At 37.7% G+C, this 27,780-nt stretch overlaps 3 protein-coding genes across 6 annotated transcripts in view; 1 reads left to right on the forward strand and 2 right to left on the reverse strand.

The window, feature by feature from the left end:
- Window positions 1-3,855, forward strand: part of zswim5 (zinc finger, SWIM-type containing 5) — a 46,065-nt gene extending 42,210 nt beyond the window's left edge. Inside the window, exon 14 of the mRNA XM_082172225.1 lies at window positions 276-3,855. Coding sequence (XP_082028351.1) covers window positions 276-1,138 — 863 coding nt within the window. The 3' untranslated portion in view covers window positions 1,139-3,855. The remainder of the gene's footprint in view (window positions 1-275) is intronic.
- A 3,705-nt stretch (window positions 3,856-7,560) lies between these two features.
- urod (uroporphyrinogen decarboxylase) lies at window positions 7,561-15,452 on the reverse strand. The gene is made up of 10 exons (XM_082172261.1): window positions 15,293-15,452; window positions 14,454-14,566; window positions 14,276-14,355; window positions 14,126-14,188; window positions 13,845-14,042; window positions 13,582-13,743; window positions 13,326-13,463; window positions 10,502-10,602; window positions 9,207-9,273; window positions 7,561-8,839 (listed from the first exon to the last, which is right to left on the reverse strand). Exons 1-10 carry the CDS (start codon window positions 15,313-15,315, stop codon window positions 8,675-8,677), a joined length of 1,110 nt encoding a protein of 369 aa, XP_082028387.1. The 5' UTR covers window positions 15,316-15,452; the 3' UTR covers window positions 7,561-8,674.
- A 485-nt stretch (window positions 15,453-15,937) lies between these two features.
- lyn (LYN proto-oncogene, Src family tyrosine kinase) lies at window positions 15,938-27,489 on the reverse strand. 4 transcript variants are annotated; one of them, XM_082172255.1, is made up of 14 exons: window positions 27,333-27,454; window positions 26,275-26,401; window positions 23,917-23,993; window positions 23,650-23,701; window positions 23,463-23,559; window positions 23,284-23,382; window positions 23,096-23,199; window positions 22,865-23,014; window positions 22,499-22,651; window positions 21,078-21,260; window positions 20,911-20,987; window positions 19,698-19,851; window positions 19,367-19,498; window positions 15,938-17,113 (listed from the first exon to the last, which is right to left on the reverse strand). In XM_082172255.1, exons 3-14 carry the CDS (start codon window positions 23,986-23,988, stop codon window positions 16,911-16,913), a joined length of 1,476 nt encoding a protein of 491 aa, XP_082028381.1. In that variant the 5' UTR covers window positions 23,989-23,993; window positions 26,275-26,401; window positions 27,333-27,454; the 3' UTR covers window positions 15,938-16,910. The 4 variants fall into 4 exon arrangements, with proteins under 4 accessions (XP_082028381.1, XP_082028379.1, XP_082028380.1 ...); XM_082172253.1 differs by having other exon boundaries at window positions 23,860-23,993; XM_082172254.1 differs by lacking the exon at window positions 26,275-26,401 and having other exon boundaries at window positions 27,333-27,489.
- Window positions 27,490-27,780: the final 291 nt, after the last annotated feature.

Here is a 27,780-nt window from a genome sequence, read left to right on the forward strand (position 1 = left end):
ATTTCATTCAAGACACTGACATGCACTTTAATAGTTTTGTCTTTTTAAAATGTCATGTAAATGCTTTATTCTGACGGAAATCTTATCCGTCCCATTTTGGCTAAATCGAACTAACAGACCTGGGTTATTGCAATGTATTTAAACTGCAGTACTATGCAAAATCAGCTAATCGTTTCACTGAAAATTATGATATGTTTATCATGTGGTTTCTAAATGCAGGTAGAACCAAGGCAAACGTTTTATCTGTTCTGATTGGTTCTTTTGTCTCATTGCAGGCTTAAGAGCATTGGTCAGCATATTGCAAAGCTGGTATACTCTCTTCACCCCCACTGAGGCAACCAGCATAGTGGCAGCCACAGTGATGTCCCACAACACCATCCTGCGCCTGAGCCTCGACTACCCGCAGCGGGAGGAACTCGCCAGCTGCGCGCGCACCCTGGCCCTACAGTGCGCCATGAAGGATCCCCAAAACTGTGCCCTGTCCGCCCTAACCCTTTGCGAGAAGGACCACATCGCCTTCGAGACGGCTTACCAGATAGTCATCGACGCTGCCTCCACAGGCATGACCTACTCTCAGCTCTTCACCATCGCCCGCTACATGGAGCACCGCGGCTACCCCCTTCGAGCCTTCAAACTGGCGTCTCTCGCCATGACCCACTTGAACCTGGCCTACAACCAAGACACGCATCCGGCCATCAACGATGTGCTGTGGGCTTGCGCTCTCAGCCACTCGCTGGGCAAGAACGAGCTGGCCGCCATCATACCCCTGGTGGTTAAAAGCGTTCATTGCGCCACGGTGCTCTCGGACATTCTGCGGCGCTGCACCATGACGGCCCCCGGCCTGGCCGGCATTCCTGGCAGACGTAACTCGGGCAAGCTTATGAGCACTGACAAAGCCCCTTTGAGACAGCTACTGGACGCCACCATCAGCGCCTACATCAACACCACCCACTCCCGCCTCACGCACATCAGCCCGCGCCACTATGGAGAGTTCATTGAGTTTCTCAGTAAGGCACGCGAGACCTTCCTATTGGCCCAAGATGGCCACATTCAGTTCGCCCAGTTTATAGACAACCTCAAACAAATCTATAAGGGCAAGAAGAAACTCATGATGTTGGTACGGGAACGTTTCGGTTGAACCTCGCCTGATTGCGGGAAACTCTTTCTTCTTTCATTCTTCATTTATTTAAGGCATTATTTTATTCTTCCTTTTTTGGTCATCTTTGGTGAATTTTAAAATTGTATCCATTTGTTTTGATCTGTTTCGTCTTGTTTTTTTTTTTTATTGTGAACAATTCCTGTTCACCAAGTTATTCTACCAGGTCGAACCTGTGGAGGGGAGAAGAACAACTGTAATTATGACCATTTATGTTTTTGTTTTGGCACATTCTTGATTTTGTTTAATCAAGATATTGTGATAAAAATGTAAAAGTGGCACATAAAGAGAAACCAAATGATTATGTGGTAAATTGAGCGTGGGGAGGCGTTTGGTTGGTTTTGGAAAGGGGCTTGAACACTTAAATCAACACGGTCATTCCTGAAACACTCGCATACAGTGTTATCAGCATACCTCGATCGTATTTTACGGATCAGCTTTAACTCTCTCTGGAAAAGGCCTGATTTTAAGAGTGAGACAGGCACATCACATCACCTCAAACTTAAACTGCAACTCTGTCGAACCTCCCAACCACGACTCAAGCGAGCCACAAGACATGAGCCCTCCCCTCTCTCCTGTGTTTGTTACTATCGGCTCATCTTAATCTCTGTTCGAAAATTCAGTGCAGGAAAGACAACGACCTAAAAGAATACCTGTGTGCTCAATCCTTCCATGCTGTTTCCTGGTCTTACTGAATTTGAACAAAACCAAGATATTTACCCATCAATATCAGCCATATATGTTTCTCTGTTACCTCAGTGGAAAAACAAAAACAGAAGCAGAAACAAAAAGACTTGTGTGAGATTGAGTAGCAGTAATAATATATATGTACTAGCACTTCATTAAATTCCATCCCCTACACGACGCATTCGGATACGCAATTACTTACTGTGTAAAAATTAGGTGAATTGTATAGATGCATTTGACAAAAATGGTTGTATTGGCAGAATAAGAAATTAGCTGGCTTTAAACTGTAATATCTTCCACATTCCATGACCTCCGCCCTCCACAAGTGCCCCAGTGGATCCGAACACTTAGAATGCACTCTGCGGCTTCCATCTGAAGGAAAACGGGAAGAGAGGAAACAAGAAAAGATATGCTCAACTCCGTTCTCAGGGAATCACTTAAAGAAACAAAACAGAAAAAAATAGTAGCATAAGCATTTAAGATATTGTAAATATGAAAGTGTCAATTCAAAAAATTGTAAAGTTATAATTATTTATGATGACTGTATGTTTTTCTTTTCGGATACTTGAATTTGTTGGGCTGGGAATGTGATGACCGTAAGAGGAAAGACTTCAGAAACATTTCTCAGGTGCTCCTGTGTTCATTTCTGATTTACTGTTTTATTTGTATCCTATTTTGTTTTTGTAATACCTTTTTGCAAGAAGAAGCATGTAAAGAATAAGAAGAAAGGAGAGGACAAACGTTTATGAACAGACTATGCAGAACCACTTCATGATTTGCCCTCTTCCCCCCTGATCCTCCTCCGACTTTTCTCCTTGTTTGGCTCGGGGGTGGGGGCGCTCTCCCGAAATTCAACCGTTTGTATCTGTAAGTAAAGTAATCTGCACGAGCTTCAAGTTTGGATGGATTTTGCCTTTGATCTACATACAACTCTTTACTTTGAAGCCTTATAGTCTTCTGAAAGCACTGCACGTGTTTCAGGACATTGTGTTGCTAATGTCAGTGGAGTACAGCATAGAGAAAATGGACCTAAACCTTCAACTGGCCCAAACAAGGAAGAAGGGCATCTGGCATTCTATTCTCCTTCGCTTCGACATGGTCAACGTACTTTAGGGTCGTGATTATCTTGTATTGGGGCTTATGGAGGGCAACAAGGCCTGTTTTGAGGTTGTGTCTTACTATTGCCTAATTGAGACCTTGATAGATGCTCCATTAATGGCTAAATCTTGAGGAGATTTCTAAATGTTGTTGGTTAAGGTTGGTCACTTTCATTTAAGTAGTTTGCTGGTTTAAATTTTTGGTTATTTTCGTTCATAGAGTTTGTTTAAAACTTCATACTAGTTGCCTCAGCTGTGGCATACTCAAACAACAAGGTGTTAGTCACATTATGCAGCCTTTGCTCCTCAACCTGCTCTGTCAGGGAGCTCAGTGGATGGACCTGAGAGGAAGCTCACAGATTAGGATTTTTTTTTTTTTTTTACAACACATTTGCAGAATGATAATAGTGCTGCCTGTTTGATAAAAAAAAGAAGAAAAAATATATAAAAAAAAGAAAAGAAAAAGGTTAAAAAAACGAGCATTTTCTGTAGCTAACTAGTTGGTCCAATGGCATCTCAAAAAGAGAATAACCTCCTCTGGCTTTTGATTTCTCTCTTCCATACTCTTAAGTGTCCTGTATGTGTTAACTGTACCAGTGTTTTGATCTGTCCCTAGAGTTTAGAAGGAAAAAAATAATCGCTGGTAGAGATTGTTCACTAGTTCATCTACTGTTTGATTTTGTTTCGTTTTAATTTAAGGGAAAGTGTTTGTCGCCTCTTTGTGCTACTGAATTATAAAAAGGTATCCAGTATTTGTTGCCACAAAAGTATAGTTCATCAACACTTTTTGTTTGTGCAACCTCTTGAGCTAATGTCTATAAACAAAAATTTATTACTATTTATGTAATGCTACTACCATTTTATATGATTTGTGTTGAATTTCAGTGCTTTTCTATGAATAAAGTGTGAAACACGTCTTTGCCTATTTCAATGTAACATGATATACAGCTACTATAATCTTGGCTCCTTATAAAGTGCAAGTTTTAATTTTATATTTATTTTTTTCGTCTTGAAACGGGTATTTGGGATATATCGGAGATTTTTATTTTGAGGGGTAAAAAAAGTCAGTAGCCTTTAGTTTGTCACGGTCCAGAAATCCCACAATGTCATGTGTAGATGCTTAATTTGTTATGAAACTCTTGCAATAGTAGCATTTACTGATACCAGGGCTGCAAATAAATTGTGATGGACCTTTTTCATAGACTGTGGTGATGCATTTCCAGTTATCAACATTGCAAATCATTGCATATTTTCATTAAAAAAAAAAAAAATTAATATACATGTATAACGCTATGTTTTGTGTTCTATTACATTGGCAGTAAATCTGTGTGAGATCACTCTTATTTTTTCACTCTGCATACGGGAAATGGTACCATGGATTTTTAATTTTGATATTGGAGCAAATAGGAATACAAAAATTATGTTTGCTGTTGTCTCCCGTTTACTACTATAGAATTTTACCCAATTATGACAGCTTCTGCTTCTAAGAAACCCGGAAATGTGAAAAGGGTCCATTTGTTATCTAGAGATGACCAAAGCCACTGCATTTGTGCTCAACTGATGGTTTGAAAAGAAAGTAGAAGTGGCATTTAACTTCTTAAAACAAAATTCTAATAAATTCTGTTCTTTTGAAGTTTCCACAAGGGATATTACGCAGCAGAGCTGTTTTCAACATTGATAATAATAAATGTTTCTTGAGCAGCAAATCAGCATATTAGAATGATTTCTGAAGGATCATGTGATGCTGAAAATTCAGCTTTGCTGTCACGGGAATAAATGACATTTAAAATTGTATTAAAATAGAAAACATTTAAAATATTAAAATATTCAATGTTTTATTGATCAGTTAAATGCAGCCTTGAGACTTTATAATTTCTTAATCTTACTGACCTCAAACCATTGAGTGGTAGTGTATGTGAAGGGGACAATTTTTTTTATCCAGAAGAGAAAGCCTAAATGCTTACAAAAGCTTTTGTTTATTCTGTCAACTTTTTAGGTTAGGTGTGTATGTTAGTCTGTATGCTAACACGTATCTCATGAGATCTTTAACGCACAGAAAAATCACTGCAGTTGTAAAAAAAATTCTTGAAGCCTCGACACATGATGTCCAGACTATATCTCCAGCTCTCTTTCTCTCTCCTCTTTAGAAACTCTGTGACTAAAACCACAATAAACTCCAGGAAAACCTTGTGTCAGAGTGATTGACTGTGTTAGAGATGCAGTCGACAGGAACAATGCTCTTTGGGCCTGCTTATACAAACTGTACCATCCATCAGGGTCCCTCACAGCTGCTGCTCTTCATTGTGTCTTGGACCCGATGCAGCGCTCTGCTCCTGTGAGGACCACTGAGTAAGTGTTTGTCAAGCATGGCTGTGCTACTGGCTGAAATATGGATGGGTTTGGCTCTGTTAGACACGCTGCAAAGAGAAGGCATTTCCTTAGCTCAGTGATTTAACAGAAGTGACACGCCAGGAAAAAGAGAGACGAGTAATTGGCTTTCCCACCTTGTTCTGAGCTTCCAGCGCAGGCTGAGGCTGTCATATTTGGAGCGAGGAGTAGGTGTTGGGATTGGTGGGGGAAAACAAGCATTGTTTGTACGCGTAACAATGTTACAGAGGCTTTTCTTTAATTAGAACCCAACCCATCATCAGAAAGAGGACGTCTAAACGCAGTCATGGAGCGCACAAGCCTGTCAGGCAACTCTGAGAACTGTTGTGCTTCTGGGCAGGTTTGTGCAGTGAGAGGAAGCTTTGTCCTTTGCACCCTGCATGGCAGGTTCTGCTGTCAGCGTAATCACATATTGTGTTCTTCAGGGAGCTGATTTGCAGAGCTTTGTTCTGCTGCTCTGATTTTCCCAGAATCCCTCTGTAATTGGGGTGTCGGAAGACTGGGTGAGGAGGGGTGGGGCAGCTTGGGACTTTTTTTTTTTTGAGGTGGGAGGTGGTGTGGGTTAAGGGGGAATGGAGAGCTGGAGTGGATTATGGAAGAACATTTTGACATGAACAGAATTAAAGATCAAAATGCAATAGTGCGTTCCTCGAATATGATTAACTGAACGCTAATATATAGTCCGACTTTTACTGATTGTATCACTCCGACTTTAGTCATTGAATCATTCACTCACTCAAGCAATTTGCCCAAATCACTGATTCACGGGGGAACAAAGCGCCATTACGATGCATGGCTCAGAGAAGTGCATAAGTCTGTGCTTTTACTTCTTACTTTAACTTAAGATGTAAGTTACTTAAATTCTTTATTGACGTGCATTTATATATTTAGAAATTAACATTAACCAAGATGAATAAAAGCAAAGGATTGTTTGTTGTTATTCTATGTCAGCTATTGCATTAACTGTTTACAAACCCAACCTTATTGTGGATACTGTGTCCTTACTGGACATGATGTGTTCTAGCTACAAAACGTGACAAAACAATCACAAAGCACAACCAATCAGAAAAGTGTGTGGGCGGGCTCACGCTTGCGTGTGAGTAGTATGATCCTGCAATACCGTAGTGGAGGTAAGATGTCCAATCAAAAGTCTTTAATACTTCCATCTGCGGTATTAAATTATATATCTGCAGTATTAAATTCATTATCTAATTCTATATTCATATATGACAGCCGTGCCAGGCCAGTAGTCTCAAGTGAGACCGGAGCTGACAATCGCCTAATCCGCCCCCACCACCAACCCCACCAACCCCACACCAACACCACCAACCCCACCAAATGCCAAACTCCACCGCAACACTAAATCTAACCCAAAGAAAAACTAAATATTAATGAGCATACATGCTGAATGGTGAGAGTAACCAATCGATTTTACAAGATGTGACTCCACCGAACTGACACCAACTTGAAGACCTCTATCTCTCTTCCCCAAAATTTCAAATCAATCTTGAGCCAAGCCCCCCAAAACCCTCCCATCTGATAAAGCAGTGATAGAGCAAGGACCTGACAAATGATGTACAGCCTGCTGTCTTCAGGAACATATTGGATTTTCAGGCCTGCTGATTTGCTGAGAGATTGAGCCCAAACCCCCACTTTCATCCCCCTTGTGGCACCTTAAAGGAGGCCTTGGGGAATTCAGCTTTTTTTTTTTTTTATAGATTCATTGTTGCAATTAAAAATAATGCCAGGAGCCCCTTGAGGTATCACAGAATAAGTGTGTGCACGTGTGTGTATGTTCTTGTGCCTCACTAGGAAACGGGCCCGGCCCCCCAATCACAGCTGTGCTCCATGGACACACTAGTGGCGAGCCGGCAGGGGCTTAAAAATCCAACAACACTAATCAGCAAATTGATTACAGGACGTTTCTTCTTTCAGCAGGGCTTACAGCACCTAACACACAATCAAGGCCAGACTTATCCTGCATTGACAACAACGCACACCAGCGGTGCAGCTGCCACCATTTCAAACTAAATGACCGTAAGCGAGTGTGGGACAACATCCATCATGTTGTTTCAATTTACAGTCTGTGGTCGCTTTTAAAACAGACGGTAAACAACTTTGACCGAAAATGAATTAGAAATCATTTTTGCTATGCTAACAAATAACGGATTTGAAATCCTGTATCAAAATTATGCATTTTCAAACACACAAATGGGGTTCAGAAAGCACTAACATGATTGAAAACATGTTTAATTCCAATAAATCCTTGTTTTGAAGTTCAGGGTTCTTCAAAAACATCTTGCGTACGTCACGTGATGTGTTGCTGGGGAATCCCGCTCCCACCTTACCAAAAACAAAAACAACTGGATTTAAGGATTTGTGCTTATTCGTCATTTGGTATTACATCCTCTGGGATTAACATTTCTATTACTAAATGCGAAAGGCAGTAAGAGAGACAGTAATCATAGATCAAGGGGGTAAACCCCTCACCGAAACACTCCTGCAAAACAAAGGGAATAGAAAATCATATGATTTAGGTATGTGACATTCAGCTCAGAGAAATTCCCCTGAGGGATGTTTGTCTTAAAAGGAGGATTACTCTTTATTTCGCTTCATATAAAACATCCATTGAAATGTACACACATTCTTAGTGGTTCATTAGTGTCAGTCACTATTCCAGTGACAGTCTCAGCCCAGATGTTACTATGGCACTGCATTAAAAACAAACCTATACAGCACTTCAGACTTAATCAGATTCCATCCTCCTTCACTTATTCCACATTCTCCAGTGTCGGTGCATCGGCTCTGATGAAAGCACATTAATCTAGCTAAAAAAAATTATATTAAAGATTGGATGGATTGGTGTGGAGCTATTATAAAATGTAGGTAAAATAGAAAGACGGTCTACATAATAATTGAAATGAGTCAAGCCCAGCCTTTTATGCGAATATCTTGTCAAGAAATATCTGGGTCACACTTCACCACCAAATTATTAGAAAAAAAATAAAAAAAATAAAGATTTTGCATAAAGAAAACGAAGCCTACATTTCAGTAAAATTAAGATATTTTGCATTGTGACATTATTTTCATGACAACTAGGCATAGTTTATCCCCAATTCTTATAACTGTAATGCTTGAAGTTTTACATTGTCTTGAATATTCGTTTTACTGCAATACAGTTATACATTAAAAAAAATTCAAACTATGGTATTGCTGTATTATTTTTCTCTTTTGATTTTAGAGTAAAATACAAATGGATTTTTTTGACAGGTTTTGTGAGATTCATCCTAGAACAACATTTGTTGTTTCTCATCGGCTTCAGGTGTTCTGATAGGAGAGTAACGTCTTATTTGCGGTTGAGGAGCTGGCGAGAGTGGGTGTGTACGGCCTCCACGAACGCGCCCACATTTTCTGGATCCATATCAGGGTACAGGCCATGACCCAGATTAGCGATGTAGCCCTTGGTGCCAAAGCCCTCCAACATCCTCTTTACAATCTCTGATATGCGCTCCTGATCACACATAAAGAGAAGTGTTTAGGTTGGATATCATACATAAGAATGTATCCTCTGTCAAAATCTTTGAGCTAATGTTTTTCAAATAGGCTGGGCAGTCACACCCCTATAACTTCTGAAATGTTTTTTTATAATTGGGAGGCATCAAGACAATGCTATGAAAGCCATGCTTGTAATGAATGAGCAATGAAAGCCAGAGATGGCTCTGTGTGGAAAACAGCTGTTCTTAAGGCTCATATTTCTAGCAGGGCCTCAATTTGTAAAAACAAAATGGCCTCTCTAACCAGAACTGAAGCATTGCTTTTCAAACACAAAACACTATATAGCCTAGACGTTTGTGTTTTTTCGACGTTCATGTCCTCACCTTTGTGGAATATAGAGCGCAGGGATCCATGTTGCCTTGCAAACTAACTTTTCCTCCAGTCCTGACACTGAGAAACACAAACAAGATTATATACACTACCATTCAAATGTTTGGGGTTGAAAATACTTTTTGGGGTTTTGAAAGAATTCATTACTATGATGGCAAATATGTATTTTTAGTAGCCATTACTTCAGTCTTCAGTGTCACATGATCCTTCAGAAATCATTCTAATATGCTGGTTTGGTGCTCAATAAATATTTCATATTAACAGTTGAAAACAGTTGTGCTGCTTAATACTTTTGTGGAAAAGGAATTCTTTGATCAGTTTTGATTTGTTTAAGATAGTATCTACATAATTCCCATACTTCCATTTGTAGGCTACTCTACTATTATTTTAAAATGTATTGAAACAGCAATAACAGAGAATAAGTTGCTTGTCTTGCAGAAGTATTCAGACTCTACCAAAGCCTTTAATTTGACTAGATAAGAAATCCTATACTGACATCTGGTTGGCTGTGATTCTATTTCTACAAGTGTAGAAACTGAAGTGTTCTGTTTCAGTTTATACAGATAAAATAAACTAATGCAAATGTAATGAGGACACAACTGTCTTACAACTGACCTCTACATATGAAGCATAAAACAACTAATATAAAAAACAAGACAAGAAAATTTCAACATTAAAGAGTAAAGAGCATGTGTTTGGATGCACTTTTTTGGAGTTAGGCCAAAACCATTACAGATTAATTTGCAATGTGGAAAAATATTTCATGGCGAGATGTTTTATGAAGACCAAAAGCTTTTAGCCAAAACTCAAAGTGAAATGTTAACAACACTGCCCACAGCTCCATAGTGAAGGTGGTAGTGCATCATGTTGTAAGACTGGAGGGTATCTTTTTCTTATTTATTCTTATAAAAACAATGGATGAATGGTGCGAATACATATAGGGAAAGACGATCTTTTTTTAAAGTTCTAAAGAACAAAAAGGAAAATGTCTTATAATGGGCCATTATAAGACATTTTCCTTTTGGTTCTTTAGAACTAAAAAAGAAAAAAGATTGTCACCAAATAAATTGCCAAATTTGCCATCAATCTGAAGCAAATCTGTCTGAGAAGAGGCCCAACAAAAATAAAAAATAAATACATTCACACCTATATAAACTTGAGTTTCAGTGCTTTGAAATAAAACCATCAAGTAACAAAATTACAGTATATGATCTTGAAGCGAGAACCGTTTAAGAGTCTGAACACTTTTGAATCAGAAATCAGAAAACATCACATCTCTGTGACTGACCGTGCTGAACACGGATCTATGGTCCAGTCGAGACCCACGACTTCATAACCAGACTCAGAGAGGTCCTCAAGTCCATAATGACCATCTTTAGCAAAAACAATCTGCAAATGAAACAGAAAAGACAGAAGTTACAGAGGGCGCAATGGATCATGAAAGAAGACTCTCTTTGACCTGTAACAAAACCTGACCTGATACTGACAACTAGTGGCAAATTATGTTATTACAAGTGTGGATTAGTCTCTGCATACTCGTGCTCAAAAATAACATTTTAGCACTATATAATAACATTACATAACACTTAACACATCATTTTAATATTCATTCAAACACGAATATAAACTCTAAAATATATAAACATTATGTGATTTTATACATTTTAAATTGTAAATATATTTCACAATTTTTACTTAAAGGTGCACTGTGTAATATTTAGTGGCATCTAGTGGTGAGATTGCGAATTGCAACCAAGAGAAGTTAAGGTGGCCGACAGGAAAATATGTGGTCGCCCAAACCTTTATGGGGCCCTAAGCAGAATTTTATTTGGGGGCCCATAGTGCCACCAATATGACTGACTATTCACAGACTACAAAACACACCCATTATCAATTTTATTAGTTGTAGCTGTGTTGCTTACATCAATATTTGCCTGGCATGTTTTTACCCTTCTACGGTTTCAAATTGTAACAGTAGCAAATCCACAAGAGTGGCCAGGTCTAAATTTGCACTTTAATATTCAAAGTCTTACAGTACTAAGTGGTATACTCAATGCCGTGTACTAAATAAACCAGCATGCCATGCATTTACTGTTAACTAGTTAACCACTTTAATTGCTTTTGGTAAAAAAAAAAAAAAAAAAAAAAAAAAAGTAATAAATGCAAATGTGCAGAACAATTAACTAAATAACTTTATATAAACAGTATCTTCTTATATAAAAACAAATAATAATTACAAAATGGACAATATTAAATTAAATACTTAAGACATAAAATGAACAGATCATATGGACTTGTAACAAGATAACAATAATAAATGTATTAACATTATAAAAATTCTGTCATTATTTACTCACTCTCCATGTATCAATTTCTTTCTTCTGCTGAACACAAAAGAATGTATTTTGACGAATGTGTGTAACCAAACAGTTGATGGACCCCACTGATTTCCACAGTATATATTTTTTTCCTATATGGAAGTCAATGGGGACCAGCAACTGTTTGGTTCCCCATATTCGTCAAAATATCTTCTTTTGTGTTCAGCAGAAGAAAGAAATTGATACATGGAGAGTGAGTAAATAATGCCAGAATTTTCATTTTTGGGTGAACTATTCCTTTAACTATTGATGTAAACTATAGGCTGCTGTCCCGCTTCTAACAAAGTGACAGACGCAACTGATCACTTTCACTTTAGACATAACCAACTATATGTAAACCCTGTGTGTATTTGACAGTTAGTATTTGCACAATCAAACGCAATTTAGATTGCGTGTCCCGTAAGTAACTCTATCGCTGCGTTAACGTGATGTGAATGTACGTTGAGTTACAGGTCACGGTCAGGGTCTATGGTCGGACCATAGTTTGGGGGCCCCCTAGTGGTGGCGGCGGGGCCCTAAGCAGTCGCTTAGACGCAGAGCCGGCCCTCCCTATACGCGAACTGAGACCGCATAGAGTAGCCAGTTAAGCAATGAGGTTTCTTTACAAAGATAAATTAAGAAATTAGGTTTACTTAATTATTCAGTAAATCGATATGTTATTGCGAATATTATTGTTACTTGTTCATCATTATGTCAGTCAGTGTTTTATTCGCTGACTTTAGCTAGCTTCTCTGCAAAAAAGAACAACATAGTGACGAAACGCATTTGTCCGTTTAGGCCTACTGTAGAAACATGTCAGTGCATTTCAATGTAAGGGGACGGTGTAATGAGATAGAAATGGCTCATTCTTAAGGGGCTGTTCACACGACACCGCTTTCAACTAAAAATGTTAAACTTTGTATGCGTTTTGGCTGTTTCGTTTACATGACAACGCGGTTTTGGGTGCCTGAAAACGCAAACTTTTAAAAACAGGTTTCAAAGTGCAAGTTTTTGAAAACGGCCTCCGTGTAAACAACAAAAACGCAAATCTCTGAAGATGATGACATCATGCACATGCGTATAATGTGTTCAGTCTAAAGTTCAGCGCGCAACGGTAAAATAAGTCTGTCTAGCGCGTGTTTACATTTAAAAATAATGAGAAAATGGCACAGTGGAATGGAAAAACACATCTGACTGTGCTACTATTGTCCAGTCGAGACCCACAAGTATTTATGTTCTTTTTCAATCTTTGCCGTGCGCTCGTGTCTCACGTCTTTTGCAGCATCTCATGCATGATGAGGCATTCTAAAAACGCGGGGCTCGAGTTAAAAGAAGAAAAAACACATTCTGTGTGAACCTACCCTAAGAAACTTCTTTCAAAAACAAAAATGCTATGGTATGTAACAATTTAAATGAACATTAACAACTGTTATTTTATAATAATATAATATAATATTCTCTTATAATTTAAATAATAAATAATACCTTCTTTCACTATTAATTTCGCTCGAAAGAAATGGCATTGCAGCACTTCTCATGGTACTAACTTCTTGGGATGTGGTTTTCCTTTTTTGTGAGACATCAGCTACTTATTAATTAAAAGTTATTATAATGCGTTACAAAAATATTTGCAAGAGTGAAGAAAGACGGTAATAAAAATGTACGTTAATAAAACTTCAAATAAAAGTTAATAATAATAAAAAAAATCTTAGTAAAAAACTAAATACTCAAGCTCAAAAGATAAACTCTACTCACCATAGGCACATTGTCTAAACCAGATTCTTTGATCTTGTCCTTAACACGGCCAGCAATGTCTCTCAGATATGGCAGAGAAAACTCTTTAAACTCCACTGGGCCCAAACAACCAGTATGAGACTCGAAAACCTGCAGAGCCTAAAGGAAAGACATTTAGTGACAACTGTTTAAAATATATTCTGTCTGTAAAAACAAAATAGTGCTACAGAATTTTAAATGGTTCCCCTCCTTCACATCATCTCACTCTTTCTCTCACCTGAGCTCCAGCTTTCACCTGCCCAAGAAGATACTCCACGATGACATCTGTTAGCTGGCTCAGTAGTTTGTGGCTGGCCTCTGGGTACCTGTAGAGCCAGCGTTTAGCCTTCGAGTGTGTCACAGAGCCTCCTCCTTCAATCATGTAGGACATTAGAGTCCACTGGCATTCATAAAAGACAGAACAGATGACAATTGAGGCCATTGTGTTCTTTTTAAAGCAGCATCTCTAGTTATGTGAGGATCGTTGCTTGTTTTTCTCACCGGAGCTCCAGTGAAGCCAATGAGAGGAACTTTTCCCTCTATTTTGTGTCGCGTCAGTGTGATGGCTTTAAAAACGTAGTCGAGTTCAGAAGACACGTCCACTTTAGTCTTTAGTCTCTGCAGATCTTCAGGCTCCTTCAGTGGTTCTGGGAATGTGGGGCCTTTTCCTGGACTCATCTGAACCTCCATTCCCATGGCCTGCTCATACACATTTCAAATATGAAAAGACATGCACACAATGTTAATTTGGTAAGTTAGAGGTCAAATTATGTGTCAATGACCTGAGGGACCACCAAGATGTCAGAGAAGATGATAGCAGCATCAAATGGGAATCGTCGGAGTGGCTGAAAACAGATAATTGAGAGTGTTAAAACTCAATATGCTACAAATATAAGAAGGAAGCAGGTAAGAAGGTGCTCAGTGGTGTTAACCTGTAGTGTAAGCTCACAGCAATCTTCAGGGGAACGGCATGTCTCAAAGAAATCTTTCCCTGCCCTAAATTCCCTGAACTCTGTAAAACAGATGATAAAGGATGAAAAGAATAACTTCATGAGAAATGACAGCATGTAGCACTGGAGGTGCTCATCAGCACCTAAGACTGATACATACCTGGAAGATAGCGGCCAGCCTGTCTCATACACCACACTGGAATGTGCTCAATCTCCTCTCCTCGCGCTGCTCTTAGGAATGTGTCATTCTTCAGCTCTGGAAAGCTTTTGGGGCTGGGATGGAAAACAGCAAAAACAAAATATGTCAATATTTAATTCACAACATTACTTTTCTTCAAATCTTCAAATCTGAATTCATGTATCGTTTGAGTCCCCTCCCTCAGGTCCTGATGATCAGGTTTCACAGATGTTTTAAGCAGCAAGTGAACAGAGTAGATAAGGGCTTCTGAACAGGGGCCTAACGGTATCCTAATTCTTCACAGATTGATAAGCATTTGTGCTGCACAAAACACACCCTGTCATCCACATTACAGAGTCATGCAGATATACACTACCGTTAAAACTTTTGAAGAAATTAATAATTTAATTCAGCAAGGGCACATTAAATTGGTCAAAGGGGACATTAAATAGCCTACCTTTACATAGTTGCTGCTTCATGTTTTTGCATCTTTGATCAATAGAAAGTAACAGTGTGATAATAATAACTTAATAAACTAATAACATTTAAGACAGTAGAGTGTGAATGAACAAAATAATTCATTACATATTAATGATTTGAAAATAATACCCTCTATAACTATTAATTACTATTAATCTCTGACAGTAGCTACTTCTTGAAGCCCTGTAAAAACGTCTTCTGCTTTTGTAACAGGACGGATGTAAATAATTCTGAACTATGTTATTTTATCATGTCAGTGAGTTCTGGCCCAATACCAATAACGTTACATAAAGAGTAATCATCCAACTACTCCAATCAGCATTCATTCATCATTAACTTACAGAATCAGACTGTCCTTTTCCATTATTACCGGCTTCAACGAAGAGCTTCAATGGAATTCAGCATGCGTGAGTGACAAGCAGTTTCACCGTAAGACAGTGTTGTAACACAATATAACGTCCAGATAACGTCACGCCTCCAAACTGAAGGGCGCGGCCATCTTGAAATCGTCACCTGACCATAAGTAGGCAGGACTTAAGAGGGGATGTGACTTAAAGGAATAGTTTACACAAAAATCATGATTTACTCACCCCTATGCGGTTCCAAATCTATATGAGTTTATTTGTTCTGTTGAACTAAAATTTGGAATAATGTTGGTAACAATTGACAGTAGCATTACTTAATTATTTTTCCTATATGGGCGTCAATGGCTACCATCAACTGTTTGGTTACCAACAATCTTCAGAATATCTTATTTTGTGTTCAACAGAACAAAAAAACTCATACAGCTTTGGGGCAACATAAGGGTGAGTAAATCATGATATAATTTGTATTTTTGGGTGAACTTTCCCTTTAAAGAGGATGACTATCACAGTCTTAAAACAGTAAAAGCCTACTGTACACTTTTTTTTCAAGGTAATATCCTTAGTTTTCATCAGCATTGTATTTTATGACCCATAATTCTTTACAATCTAGAACTGCATTACTAATCACGAAATATTCACTTTATTAGGTTTCTAGATAATGTACAGAATATTTTAAATGTACAAAGCATTTAATTCTTAGCTAATCAAAGGCAGGGCATTGTATAGGTTTAATTACAAATTTATGATAAATTATTGCCTTCTGCTACTGCTCATTATTGTAACATTTTCAATATTGTTATTAAAAAACTGTAAAAAAAAGAAGAGAGAGAGAGAGATAGAGAGAGAGAATGCCATGCTCATTATCACCTTTACAGTGGTTTACAGTGCATGGATTTCATTTGATCATAATTGTAAGGACCTCCAAATAGTAATGCTCCCTTTGCAAAGGTCCCTCTTACTAAAATAGAGTCATAAAGGTAGCTGTATAATTTCATGTATACATTATTTATACCGATTTCAAACACATGTGAGACGTAAAAATGTGTTTTGCAACATTCATTTTATGATCATTTATATAATTACTGTACTGTTATGTGTATGTAACTTGAATTTTAATTGAATTAAAATGTATTGGTATAGCTCCTTTCACAGTAAATATCCTTCCAATGCAGCTTTACGGCTAACTGTCTTGGACGCCCCTACAATTATATTTTTTGTAAAAAAAAACGTTTTCTCTTAATTTTTTTGCACAACCCATAGTGACCCAGATTCCAGTTTTCAAACCCCTAGTTTTTCAAAGAAGAGATGTTGTGGTGTGTAAAAATAACTATAAAACTTTGATAGGTTACTTTGAAATATAAAATTATTTATAAATTGAAATGTAGCCATGGAAATGTGAATTTGAAGAGCAAAAGTTGCAAATAGGCAGTTAAAACTTCAATTTGAAGCAGAGATAGAAAATCTTAACCTTGCTTACATATAAGTAAGCAGATACAATTATTAGTTACATATTAGTACATTGATTCATAGATAAATCACAAATCTTTTGATCATCTTGAAACAGTACAAAAATACGATGGATGATTTCGCGTCCTCATGGCTGCTGTTGGTACTGGCCCTCAGTGGCTGTGTAGAAGTCATCTAGTACACTCTGAATATAGTCAAACGTGGGCCGGTCATCTGATTTACTCTTCCAGCACGAGTTCATGATATCGTAAAGTTCAGCAGGACAGTTTTCAGGCCGGGGCATCCGGTATCCTCTCTGGACAGAGCTCATGACTTCACTGTTACTCATGCCTGAAGCAAAGAAAAAAGAAGGAAGTGAAAGGGTAAGTGGACAGATAAAGAAGATAAAGAAACTGAAACATTTATTGGGTTTACTTTTCAGAAAGAATTTTTGTTTTTTTATGTTTAAAGGGGTCTTTCACCGCTGGCAAAACGGGCTTTCAATAAAACTTGGCTGCCTATACAGTTGAAAGGTCATTTTTAATTTATTTATCTGTGCTACCTGACAAGAGAAAACAGAGAAAAAGGCTGTCGTCTTCCCTTTTGCCAAATAGGTAAGAAAACTTCAACACCCATAATGATGTTGCTGTCCAAGGCCACTCCCACCAGCAGTGTTGCCAAGTCCACAGTTTTCCCACTGAAACTGGATTACTTTTACACTGTTGCTGCAGGTTGTTTTTCAAGTCTGTGGGTTTAAGCCCCCCGGTGTCGTGCCGAATTCTGTGACCCTACCCAGATAGCAAATGACATCTGGCTCAGTTGTGGCCCACATCTCCTACATTCTTCTGGCTCACATATCGCATGGAATGACGGCGATGACGCAACCTGAGTGTGACTGGCAATAGCATGCATATCCGGGCTACACACATCAAGCCGGTTTTAGTGTTATGAGTTATGGCTTGCTGTGTGTAACCCAGATGTTGCCCATGTAAACTTTGGTAACCTTTTTTTTTTTCATGTTTCCTGGTTTGCCATGTGCTACCCTTTGTCATGTGATTCCCTTCTCCTCATGTGATCATGTCTTCCCAAGTCTCATGTTTTATGTTGTTCACTGTCTTGATTGGTCACAGGTGTGTCTTATTTAGTCATCAGTCCTTGTGTTTTTAAGCCCTGTCCCAGTAACCATTGTCGGTGAGTTTCATGTCTAGTCTAGTCTAGTCGTTCAAATACTGCACTTGGGTTTTATCAAGGTTGCCTACAGTGAAATCATTACACCCTGATATGTATGCTATCTGGACAGTAGGCCCTGTAGTGACAGTAGGGTTAGGATTAGGAGTAGGTCAGATTAGTGCAATACAGCACCTACTAGTGTCACAGAATTCGGCACTACACCGGAACAAGATTTTTTGGGGCAGGTTTTGTTATGCAGACCTGGCAACTCTGTCCACCAGTCTGTTATAGATACTCTTTACCATACTTCTTAGCGAACTGTTAGTCATTATGGTGTCGATTTGTATCGTTCCCAGGTCCAGGAATTCAAAGAGTAAATGTTTAGCGGGAGTGAGTTCCGTTCGGTTTGTAGTCAACGAGTGGAGAACGAGTAAACATTGTTCATTTACATATAATACCAACATTGAAACAATACAAAGCGCGGGTTGAAAATCGGCAACGTTACACTTTTAGGCAAGACACCACAGGTGAAAATGGTAAAATTGTAACTTATAAATATCACCATACTTCCCTAGTTGATTAATGACAGTACAAGACAAATGTTTTGTATTACAAGTTTTCTGAATTGTTATGTTTAAATATGCAAATGGCATTATCTAATTAAATATTCACAAATTTTCATACATTTCCAGAAAAGAAATCTGAGCATTGGACAAAGCCAGGTTCAAAATTCTTGTTTCCTTTTGTTGACATATTAGAGTTGAAGGTTTTTACATAGGGGATACAATCAGTAAACACTGCATGTCAAAGGGGACTTTCACTAAAGGGGAAATTTCTGGCTTAGTGCATGAGAAAACACTAATTTTCAGAAAAGTGCCTTTAAAGATATGCATTGTAATTAAAGTCTACAGATGCAAATAGATCAAGTAAAATAAAATAAAAACTTAAATGTGTATTTTGGATGTTTTATTTCCACTAGTCTGAAGGAAGACATTATGGAAGCAAAATGGCTCAAAATCTTCAAATTGACCAGTGCATGAACAACAACAGTTTTCCCTGTAGTGTCTTACCTTAATTTAGCGAAACAATATTAAGTTTAATACGTGACCAGTCCAACATAGCTACATGGCTCAACCAATGGTGTGAGTTTGTTTAACCAATGAGTGTTCAGGAAACCAGTCATTATTTTTGCAGTTACATTTGGTAACATTAGCAGCACAGAAACAATCAATCCACCTTTCAGATGTATCAAATTGACCAAAACTGCAATACTTAAACGTATCTAACACAATATGACAAGTAGATGGCGACAAAGTCCTGACAAAAGATTTAGTTTGGTCACCATTACTCCACTGCAGCTCTCTCCTGGATTTATGCTGATAGCTGGCATTACACTGAAATGTAATCAGGGTGCCATTAACACAATTCAATTACCTGGATAAGGAATTTTCCCATATGTTATAATTTCATACAGGAGAACCCCAAAGGACCACATATCCGATTTGATGGTAAAAGATCCGTAGTTGATGGCCTCAGGTGCCGTCCATTTGATAGGAAATTTTGCTCCTGAATTAAAGAGAGACAGAACACATCCTCAAATTCACTCCTCTGATTCCACCACTGGTGCAGGAAAACCATCACAATATCAGTATGCATAACAGACTAAAACAAGCACAGCCTGGAGTGGCGTCTGACATAGTAATGCTGTAGAAAATGACCTGTCCATCCAGTATGCTGTTAAACCTCTGACAGGTGTCACACTCACCTTCTCTGGCTGTGTATTGGTCGTCCTCAATTACTCTGGCCAGGCCAAAATCAGCTATTTTGCACAAAAGGCTTTCTGAAACCAGCACATTAGCTGCTCTCAGGTCACGGTGGATATAATTCTTCTTCTCAATGTAGGCCATACCTTCAGCTATCTGCAGAGACACACACAAGCTCTGCATTACTACAGACATATACTATCTTCCGGAGTTTAGGGTCAGTCTGATTAAAAAAAATAAAAAATTAATACTTTTATTCAGCAAGGATGCATTAATTTGATCGAAAGTGACAGCATATTAGAATGATTTCTGAAGTATCACGCGACGCTGAAAACTAAAAATTCAGCTTTGCCATCACAGGAATAAATAACATTTTAAAATATATTAACATAGAGCACAGTTATTTGTGATTGTAATAATATTTCACAATATTACTGTTATGATATGAATAAATGCAGCTTGGTGAGCATAAGATACATTTTTTCAAAATCATCTAGCATTTTACAACCCCAAACTTTTGAACAATCGTGTATGCATATGTATGTGTGTACATAATGCGTCATTTAGGTTTGTAGAGTATAACTGTAAATGAGCAGTTGTTGGGTTTTTCCACTTAAGAATTGGGTGTAGTTTTTACAGTTAATTTTAACCAAGTAATAGTTGCTTTAACACAGGGAAAAATATGTTCTCACTTCTCCATCAGCATCCTCTTTCACTCTCTGAAACAGGATGTTCACTTTTGCCACTTGGTGCTGTTTTACCAGAAGTAAGACTCAAATTAATCCTAAGTCCTAAAGACTCATACTAAAAATACATTTTCTTCTTAGATTACAAGGATCATTCTTTGAATCAGTAGTTATGACTGTAAATACTGTATGAATTCTATGATGCTTTAACCTGTCATATTTTTTCATTCGTCCAATTCATTGATAAAAGTTACCTTAGTATTATTCTCGTTGCCTCATAATAATATAAATGTATACTTAAACTTGAATTTGTGGAACTAATGAGAAGTTTCATATCTGAGAAAATGAATAAGAATTCTTTGTTTTTAAATACTGAGAGATGAGAGAATCAGTTCCTCTTTTTCTTCAACTAATGGAAAAAGTGTTATCAGCCCCATGACGCAAAAAACCCAAGAGTTACTCCAGAAATACAGAAATGGAGGGTTAAGAGAAGAGCAGGCTACTTTATGTCTTGAACAAATATGTTTACCTGAGCAGAAAAATCGATTAGCTTTGGTAACTGTACTTTGCAGCCAGCTTGACTTTTCAAGAAATCCAATAAACTTCCTGAAGAAGAGGAAACAAACATTTGCTATAACTCTCATATCAAGGCATATTCTCTCATTTGAATTATCAGAAGAGTATGTATTTCAGTACCGTTCGCCATGAACTCAGTGATGATGTAGATGGGCTCAATTTTGGTGACGACAGCATAGAGGCGCACGAGTCTGTCGTGCTGTAACGTTTTCATCAGGTTGGCCTCCTCTAAGAAGGCCTCCGCTGACATTGTGCCCGGCTTCAGCGTTTTCACCGCCACTTTTGTGCTGTTATTGTAGTAGGCTGCAAACAAAATGAAACCATAAATAAACATGCGTGATATTCCTCTGTGGTTAATAAAGATCTTCCTGTTCGAACGCCACACACAGTTGCAGTCCAACCACAAAACAGTGAACTAAAGTCTGACTAACACTAAACCACACGGCAGAGAATTAATCAGTGTTGATGTAGGAATTGTTAGTCAGTCTTGAAAACCCTTTTTTAGGAACTGACTCCAAATCCTCACATTTTCTCACCAAGGATCTTATGTAATGCACAGCTATCCATAAACTACATTTCTCAGAAGTGATGACAGCATCACAGAGTGAAGGACGATAACTGGCCACAGAGAAGTGAAAAGACTTCAGAGATGTTGCACAACTGTGAACTTGTATTGTTATTCTTGTTCCACTTAAATGCCATTTCCCGTTTAACAACACAGACAACTTCCACACCTTTGAAGTGGTTTGCATACTAATATCTACTGGACATTTAATGCCCAAATGTGCATTTGAGCAGTTCAAATTCAATAGTTTGTCTAAAATTTAGCTGACACATTACAAAGTAGGGGAACACCAAACAGTAGGAAGTCTTTCCGTTGAGTGCTTCTGTCATCATACAGACTTATAGTGTGTCAAAGGTCTGGCAACGCTGTGCCAACAAGGTCACGGGGCAGCTAAGGAAACATCTTGGCCACGGGCAGTCGAGAGCCATTTGTATATTTGCTAAGACCGCTTCCTGCAATTCATCATGTCGGCTACATGGGAAAGAGGCACATGAATAATAACGAAATCCAAATGCAAATCCTGCGTCAACTGCATAGCAGTTTCCTCCTCAGATCTGACTGATAAGAGTCTCGTCTGTGCCGGGTCTCTGTGTACTATCAGTCTGAGCTATAAGGGAGCCATTCATGCCCGCCAGAAGTCACAGCAGGAAGACTCGAGATTTGAATGCGTGTCGTCAAAGCTTTTATGCCTCAAAGAATTAGATAATAACAGTAAGCCTACACATGTTCAAAGAAGATCTTTTAGGTTGATTAATCGATACAAACACAGAAGGATGTCACTTCTAAGCCCACTGAAGAGCACATTAAACTGTGTGTTTTTTTTAAAATCACACACTTGGGGGAGCTTAGAAACGGAGAGAATTTGAATAACAAGACCATAAAGAGAGCAACACTCCATGATTAAATGTATGTTTGTGACTTCCAGATATTTTCGTAAAGCATTGTCAAGCTGGAGGGATTCTTTCCCTTAACTCACCCATCCACACCTCTCCAAACTGCCCGGCTCCGAGCTTCTTCACCATCTTTATGGATTCTTTAGAGATTTCCCAGGCATCTTTGTCCCAAGGTTTCTGTGCTTTGGGCTTCTCACATGATCTCTCTAGTTTTCGACATAATCCGTCTGATTGTTCTGTGACAAGATTAGGTACATTCTTCTTATTTCAGCAAACCAACCCCAACCAAAAATAATAAGGAGTGTACATAATTATATATATATAACATTTCGTATTAATGTTGTGCTACTAAAATGTTTCTGATTCTTTGAAAAATAGAAAGTTCAAAAGAACAGCATTTATTTGAATAATAAACATCTTACTGACCCCAAACCTTACATAAAACTTACTGTGGTAATGTTTTATCATGCTGTTGATGTCTTTGAATGTGATTTTTGGAGATATGTAGTAGCCACCATTATCCAGAGATCTGATCTTATAATGTTTAACAACATCCTGCCCTTGAGCATCCACATCTCTGATTGACAGTGAATAACTTCCTGTTCACAACAATGAATATGTTACACCACAATTTTATATTTCCACAAAAAAAACCAGAGCAAATACTAAACAGTGCACACCTTTTGAGGTTTCACTCTCCCGTATTAGGTAAGATCCAGGTTTGTTAGCGGGTGCCAACAACTGTCTCTCTGCATCCTTCCTTGTGATTTCTCTGAAGAACCATCTAAATTGTGCGTCAAAAGAAATGTTCGTTAGAAAAAATGTGTCATTGTTTTGTTTGTAATTCGTTGTATTGAGCAGCACTCACTCTTCTGTCTCCATTGTGTCTGCTTCTGCAACATAGTTTGAGGGAATGAATCCTTCCTTTCGTGTGGTCAAAGACTTCGCCTTCCACCACTCTCCATGCCTGGGAAAAAAAACACATTTCATGATAACAGGCAAAGAAAAAATAATAGTAGAGAAAGAATGATGATGGCATTCACCCACTCTTCAAGGATCTCTAACTTTTCTCCTTTTTTAAAGCCCAGATCGTCAGCATGAATGGCTTCATATGGATACAAAGTGATGACTAGTTTTTCCTTTTCTGTATAAAAAATGTAATAAAAGCAATTTTACAAAAACAGTTCAAAACTATAGAAGGACGCAGAACGGGAACAAAGATCATCAGACATACTTTCCATTTTTTCGAACACCTGACCAGGCAGGAGGCCGGAAGGCTGATTATTCTGTGAAATAAAACATGTCTCATTCATGAGATAATCATGGAAATGTTTTCAAAGTATCAGAAACCCTTCTCTTCAGAATCTATGAAGGTCAAAACATCAAAGTTGATTTTAACTTGACAAGACTGAATGTGTTCCCCCCCATCTAGCTCACTACTTACTATATGAGGCTTATAGGAGGTTGGATCTCTCACATATACAGTTTGGTCAGTACGTACTGGCTGGTGTTTGTTCCCTTCAATCACACCTCCATTTTGGTCACCATCCAACTTGGATTTTTTACAACCCATGTTTCCTGCAAGGAAAAGATTAACCACTGTCATATCATAAAATATGAACAGAATTTGGAATTAAATCAAAACAAAAGAAGTTCATGAAACGCTTTATGACAAGTTCACATCAAAATACTGCATTACATCACGGCCCGGTTTCACAGACAGGCCTTAGTTCAATCAGGGCATTCAAGTAGCTTTTATAAACGTGCCTTAGAAACAAACATTACTAGTGTGCATCTGGAGACAAAACAATGGCACTGACATATTTTAAGATATTTCAGTGCAAGTTACTTTCAGTTAAAACAGCTCAAACATTCATTTTAGTCTGAGACTAGGCTTAAGCCGTGTCTGTGAAACCGGGGGAAGATCAACAAGTTTAATACTCGTATTACTCTAGATGTCATTGTTTCATTAATTACGGATAATTAAACTTGAATCGACTTTGAATAGGTCCTCATATTGAGAACTGACAGAGAGGAGATTCCACACCACGATTATTTCCATCAACACAGATATCAATGATATTGATTTTTCAATGCCAGATATGATACAGAAGATTATCTAATTAGTATTAGATGACTTAAAAAAAAATATATATATGTATGCTATTTGACACAAAATGAAATCATTATACTATTAAATTAAAACATAATATTGATTGAATATTTTAACATTTATTAAATGTATTTTAAATATTATATCATTTCATGCTATTTGACACAAAATGAAATCATTATACTATTAAATTAAAACATAATATTGATTGAATATTTTAACATTTATTAAATGATTTTTTAAATATTATATCATTTCATATCTATATTATATATCAACATTTAAATATAATTGTTATTTATGGCATTGTATTTACACAAAGTTTTTTCCAATCCAGATGACCGCAGCATCTTAGTTTTTATCTTTGTTTAATTGTTAAGATACACATTTATTACTTGAGAATGAATGGTTATTTAGGTGTGTTCACTAAAGGGGCTGAATACATGTGGGAAGTAGAATATAACTTACTTCAGAATTTTGTTTCAAATGCTGTATCCCATGATGGACAAAATTAAGTCATGGAGAGAACTCCTTTTTTTTTTTTTGCATTTAAAACAGTGATGTGTGCTCATCCACGTAGGACATTAAAAAAGTATAAAATCACTCTGTAAAAGGCTGCCAGATATCATAAAGTCTACAGCAAATAATAACACGCCCTCTTCAACGTGTTATAAAGAACACTTGAAGCTTGCAAAACCCAACAAAAGGTCAGGTGAACACATTATAGCAAACATTACGGTTCCAAGCAATGTCCTGTTTAATATAAATCATCAACCAAGATGCTTCAGAGATTTTCAAGGTTTTTCCAAGGTATTTCCCACAGAATAGATGTCCTTTCCTTATTCTCACAGCTCAGAATATTGGGGAGAGGTAAACATTCTCTATCAAAATCAGGGTCGTTGTGGATGTCATCACAAATGGGTGTCAGCTTCACCAAAGCAACGGCAACCGGATTATCAGGAGGAAATGCATCTACCGTGAATCTCTTAGGCAATCCACTTCAGGTCAATAAGCAGTAAACGCTGAATAACTTCATTTCCTTTTCTACCAGGCTACAATTCAAACAACGAATAAAAATATATAATGAACTCTTAGGAAAGGAGGCAAATGGCTGCGTGATGTTAAAAAATAACCTTATTTCATCAGATCCCATAGTTTGACCCAGCATTGCCCTCCCTCTGGGAAATTCTGACAAGATTGTTTGGCAATTATTTCCAACCTTTGGTATTTCAGGAAATGTTTAACACTGCTTCCTTTTGACCAATTCAGTGCCCAAAGTAGCCAAAAAAAATCTTAGTCAATACTGTCTGAACACCTAGAATGTAGCAAAGCAAAGTCCAAAACAAGTTTCTATATCTCTCAAAGCAACAGATATTGTTATTACAATCGATGTGACGTCAGAAGTAATAAGGAAGAAACCGGGGAAAAAGTCCCCTCCATTGTCCTGAAGGTGAAACTTGTTGTTAAACTTTGGTTAAATGGCTACACAACACTCGGATGAAACTGCATATGTTCCTGTCCTGGACTCCACTGATGTGGCAGTATTTTTAGATGTCAGCAGGAAACTAGTAACAAGGATATAATGCTAGATTAATGCGTGAGCAAGCAGGCCACTGGGGCTGCACACTTCCTCCTCTGACCAGCTTCTCTAGGGCGTTCAGTAACACAGGAAAGACAGAGACACACAAAAGAACTCTCAACTACTTCTGAGTTTCAGTCTACAGCCTGTCTGAACGCTATACGCACCTTGAGATTGACTTGTTGAATGATGTAACTTAATACAGGCTATAGTATTTAACTCTAGTTTTTGTAGCCTGCAAATACAGACATTTGAGAGGCTGGGGGAAGGACAGTAAGTCAGTAGGCCTGATTTCTGAGGAAAAAAAAAAGATTGAAAAGCGTGTCTCTGCAACAACTCAGGTCAAGTGTCATGGTGTAAAAACTCCCAATCTTTATCTAAAAATAACATGGGAAGCATGCCATCAGAAGGACGCCGACCTTAACATAAAGTTCACATGTTTTACATGTTATTTTTAAGCAAGACACAAACTGTGAAATGGAACATAAAATCAATATTTGGAGGACATACAATTATATTTGAGTTACTAATGTAAATTTAATGCTGACAACATTTCTCTTATGTTTTCCCTCACATTCCTTAGGGGAAATAAAAATGGATTCAAATGAGAGATGACTTGATAGATTTAATGGTAAAACGTTTTAGTTCATTTTCAAATCTATTTTTTGATCGCAGGCCTTGATATCTCAGAAAATCTGAGAACATTTTTGAGATCTTGTCTGAAAATGTATAGGAAACGTGAGATTGTAATATTTTTATTTATTCATATGAGACACTTCAGAACGACTTTGAATTAATTTGTGATTTCTCTTTTCTATGGGAAATGTGATTTGTAATGTGCGTGATGACTGGCCAAAATAATATATCTAAAACTCTGAGAGATGAAAGTGATCATTTAAAATCCACGAGTTAATAATTATCCAGATTTTACAGCCAGTTAATTAGCCAACTCCAGGAACATCACAAGGCTGACCGGCTTTTTACTATTTTTGTAGCCGAGTTTCCATCAAACACATTATTCATCACTAAATTATTATCTCATTAAAAAACCCTACTAAAAAGAAGTACGGATTGAATTGATATTTTACACTAGAAAGACAGGAAAACACCGATACATGCTGGGTTAAACCGTTAAATTACACATTCACTGTAACATCAGTACAGATAAAAAAAAAAAAAAAGTATTTACAAAAGTAGAAAAGATAAGAAAGAATAGTCCACCTACCTGTCAAATGTCCGTAAAAGAGGTTAACTCGCATTAACTGGGAATAGTTTCTGAGAGAAATGCCCGTCGAGTGCGCGCTCTCTGACTCTCATTGAAGCGACACACGCACACACAAACACAGAATGAGGAACCCGAGACTGGACGCCTGCTGTTTTTACTGCTCTTTCAACTTCCTGGTGTACAGTATTCACCGTGTTGATCAGAGTTCTGTTTTATTTGTTTGCATAAAACCGCAGTGGCATTACATTTGCCAAATGTAGATTCTGCAGCTATTGGAAACAAAACTCGCGAATGTGGTAGGAATATGTCATTCTATTATTTGGTAGTGACGTTTCGAATTGACGTTTTTTTAAAACCCTGTTGAATTATCATAAATGCATGTGTATGAACGATTAATAATTGTCTTTAACTAGGCCTGCTACGTACTCATATTTATTAATCATTTGAT

Source organism: Leuciscus leuciscus (genome assembly GCF_965113295.1).
Source record: "Leuciscus leuciscus genome assembly, chromosome: 6".
Classification (NCBI taxonomy): domain Eukaryota; kingdom Metazoa; phylum Chordata; class Actinopteri; order Cypriniformes; family Leuciscidae; genus Leuciscus; species Leuciscus leuciscus.

What these genes read in the sequence shown, in the direction of transcription:
- lyn (XM_082172252.1), bottom strand. Translation starts at nt 27,366, where the DNA reads ATGCGAGTTAACCTCTTTTACGGACATTTGACAG. An exon ending in GGAGAGTGAAACCTCAAAAG is followed by an intron (nt 23,015 to 23,095) that starts GTGTGCACTGTT and finishes TGTTGTGAACAG; the next exon opens with GAAGTTATTCACTGTCAATC. An exon ending in GTTTGGAGAGGTGTGGATGG is followed by an intron (nt 21,261 to 22,498) that starts GTGAGTTAAGGG and finishes TTTTGTTTGCAG; the next exon opens with CCTACTACAATAACAGCACA.
- urod (XM_082172261.1), bottom strand. Translation starts at nt 15,315, where the DNA reads ATGGAAAAGGACAGTCTGATTCT. An exon ending in TTGGCTTCACTGGAGCTCCG is followed by an intron (nt 13,744 to 13,844) that starts GTGAGAAAAACA and finishes TATGAATGCCAG; the next exon opens with TGGACTCTAATGTCCTACAT. An exon ending in GTTTAGACAATGTGCCTATG is followed by an intron (nt 10,603 to 13,325) that starts GTGAGTAGAGTT and finishes TTTCATTTGCAG; the next exon opens with ATTGTTTTTGCTAAAGATGG.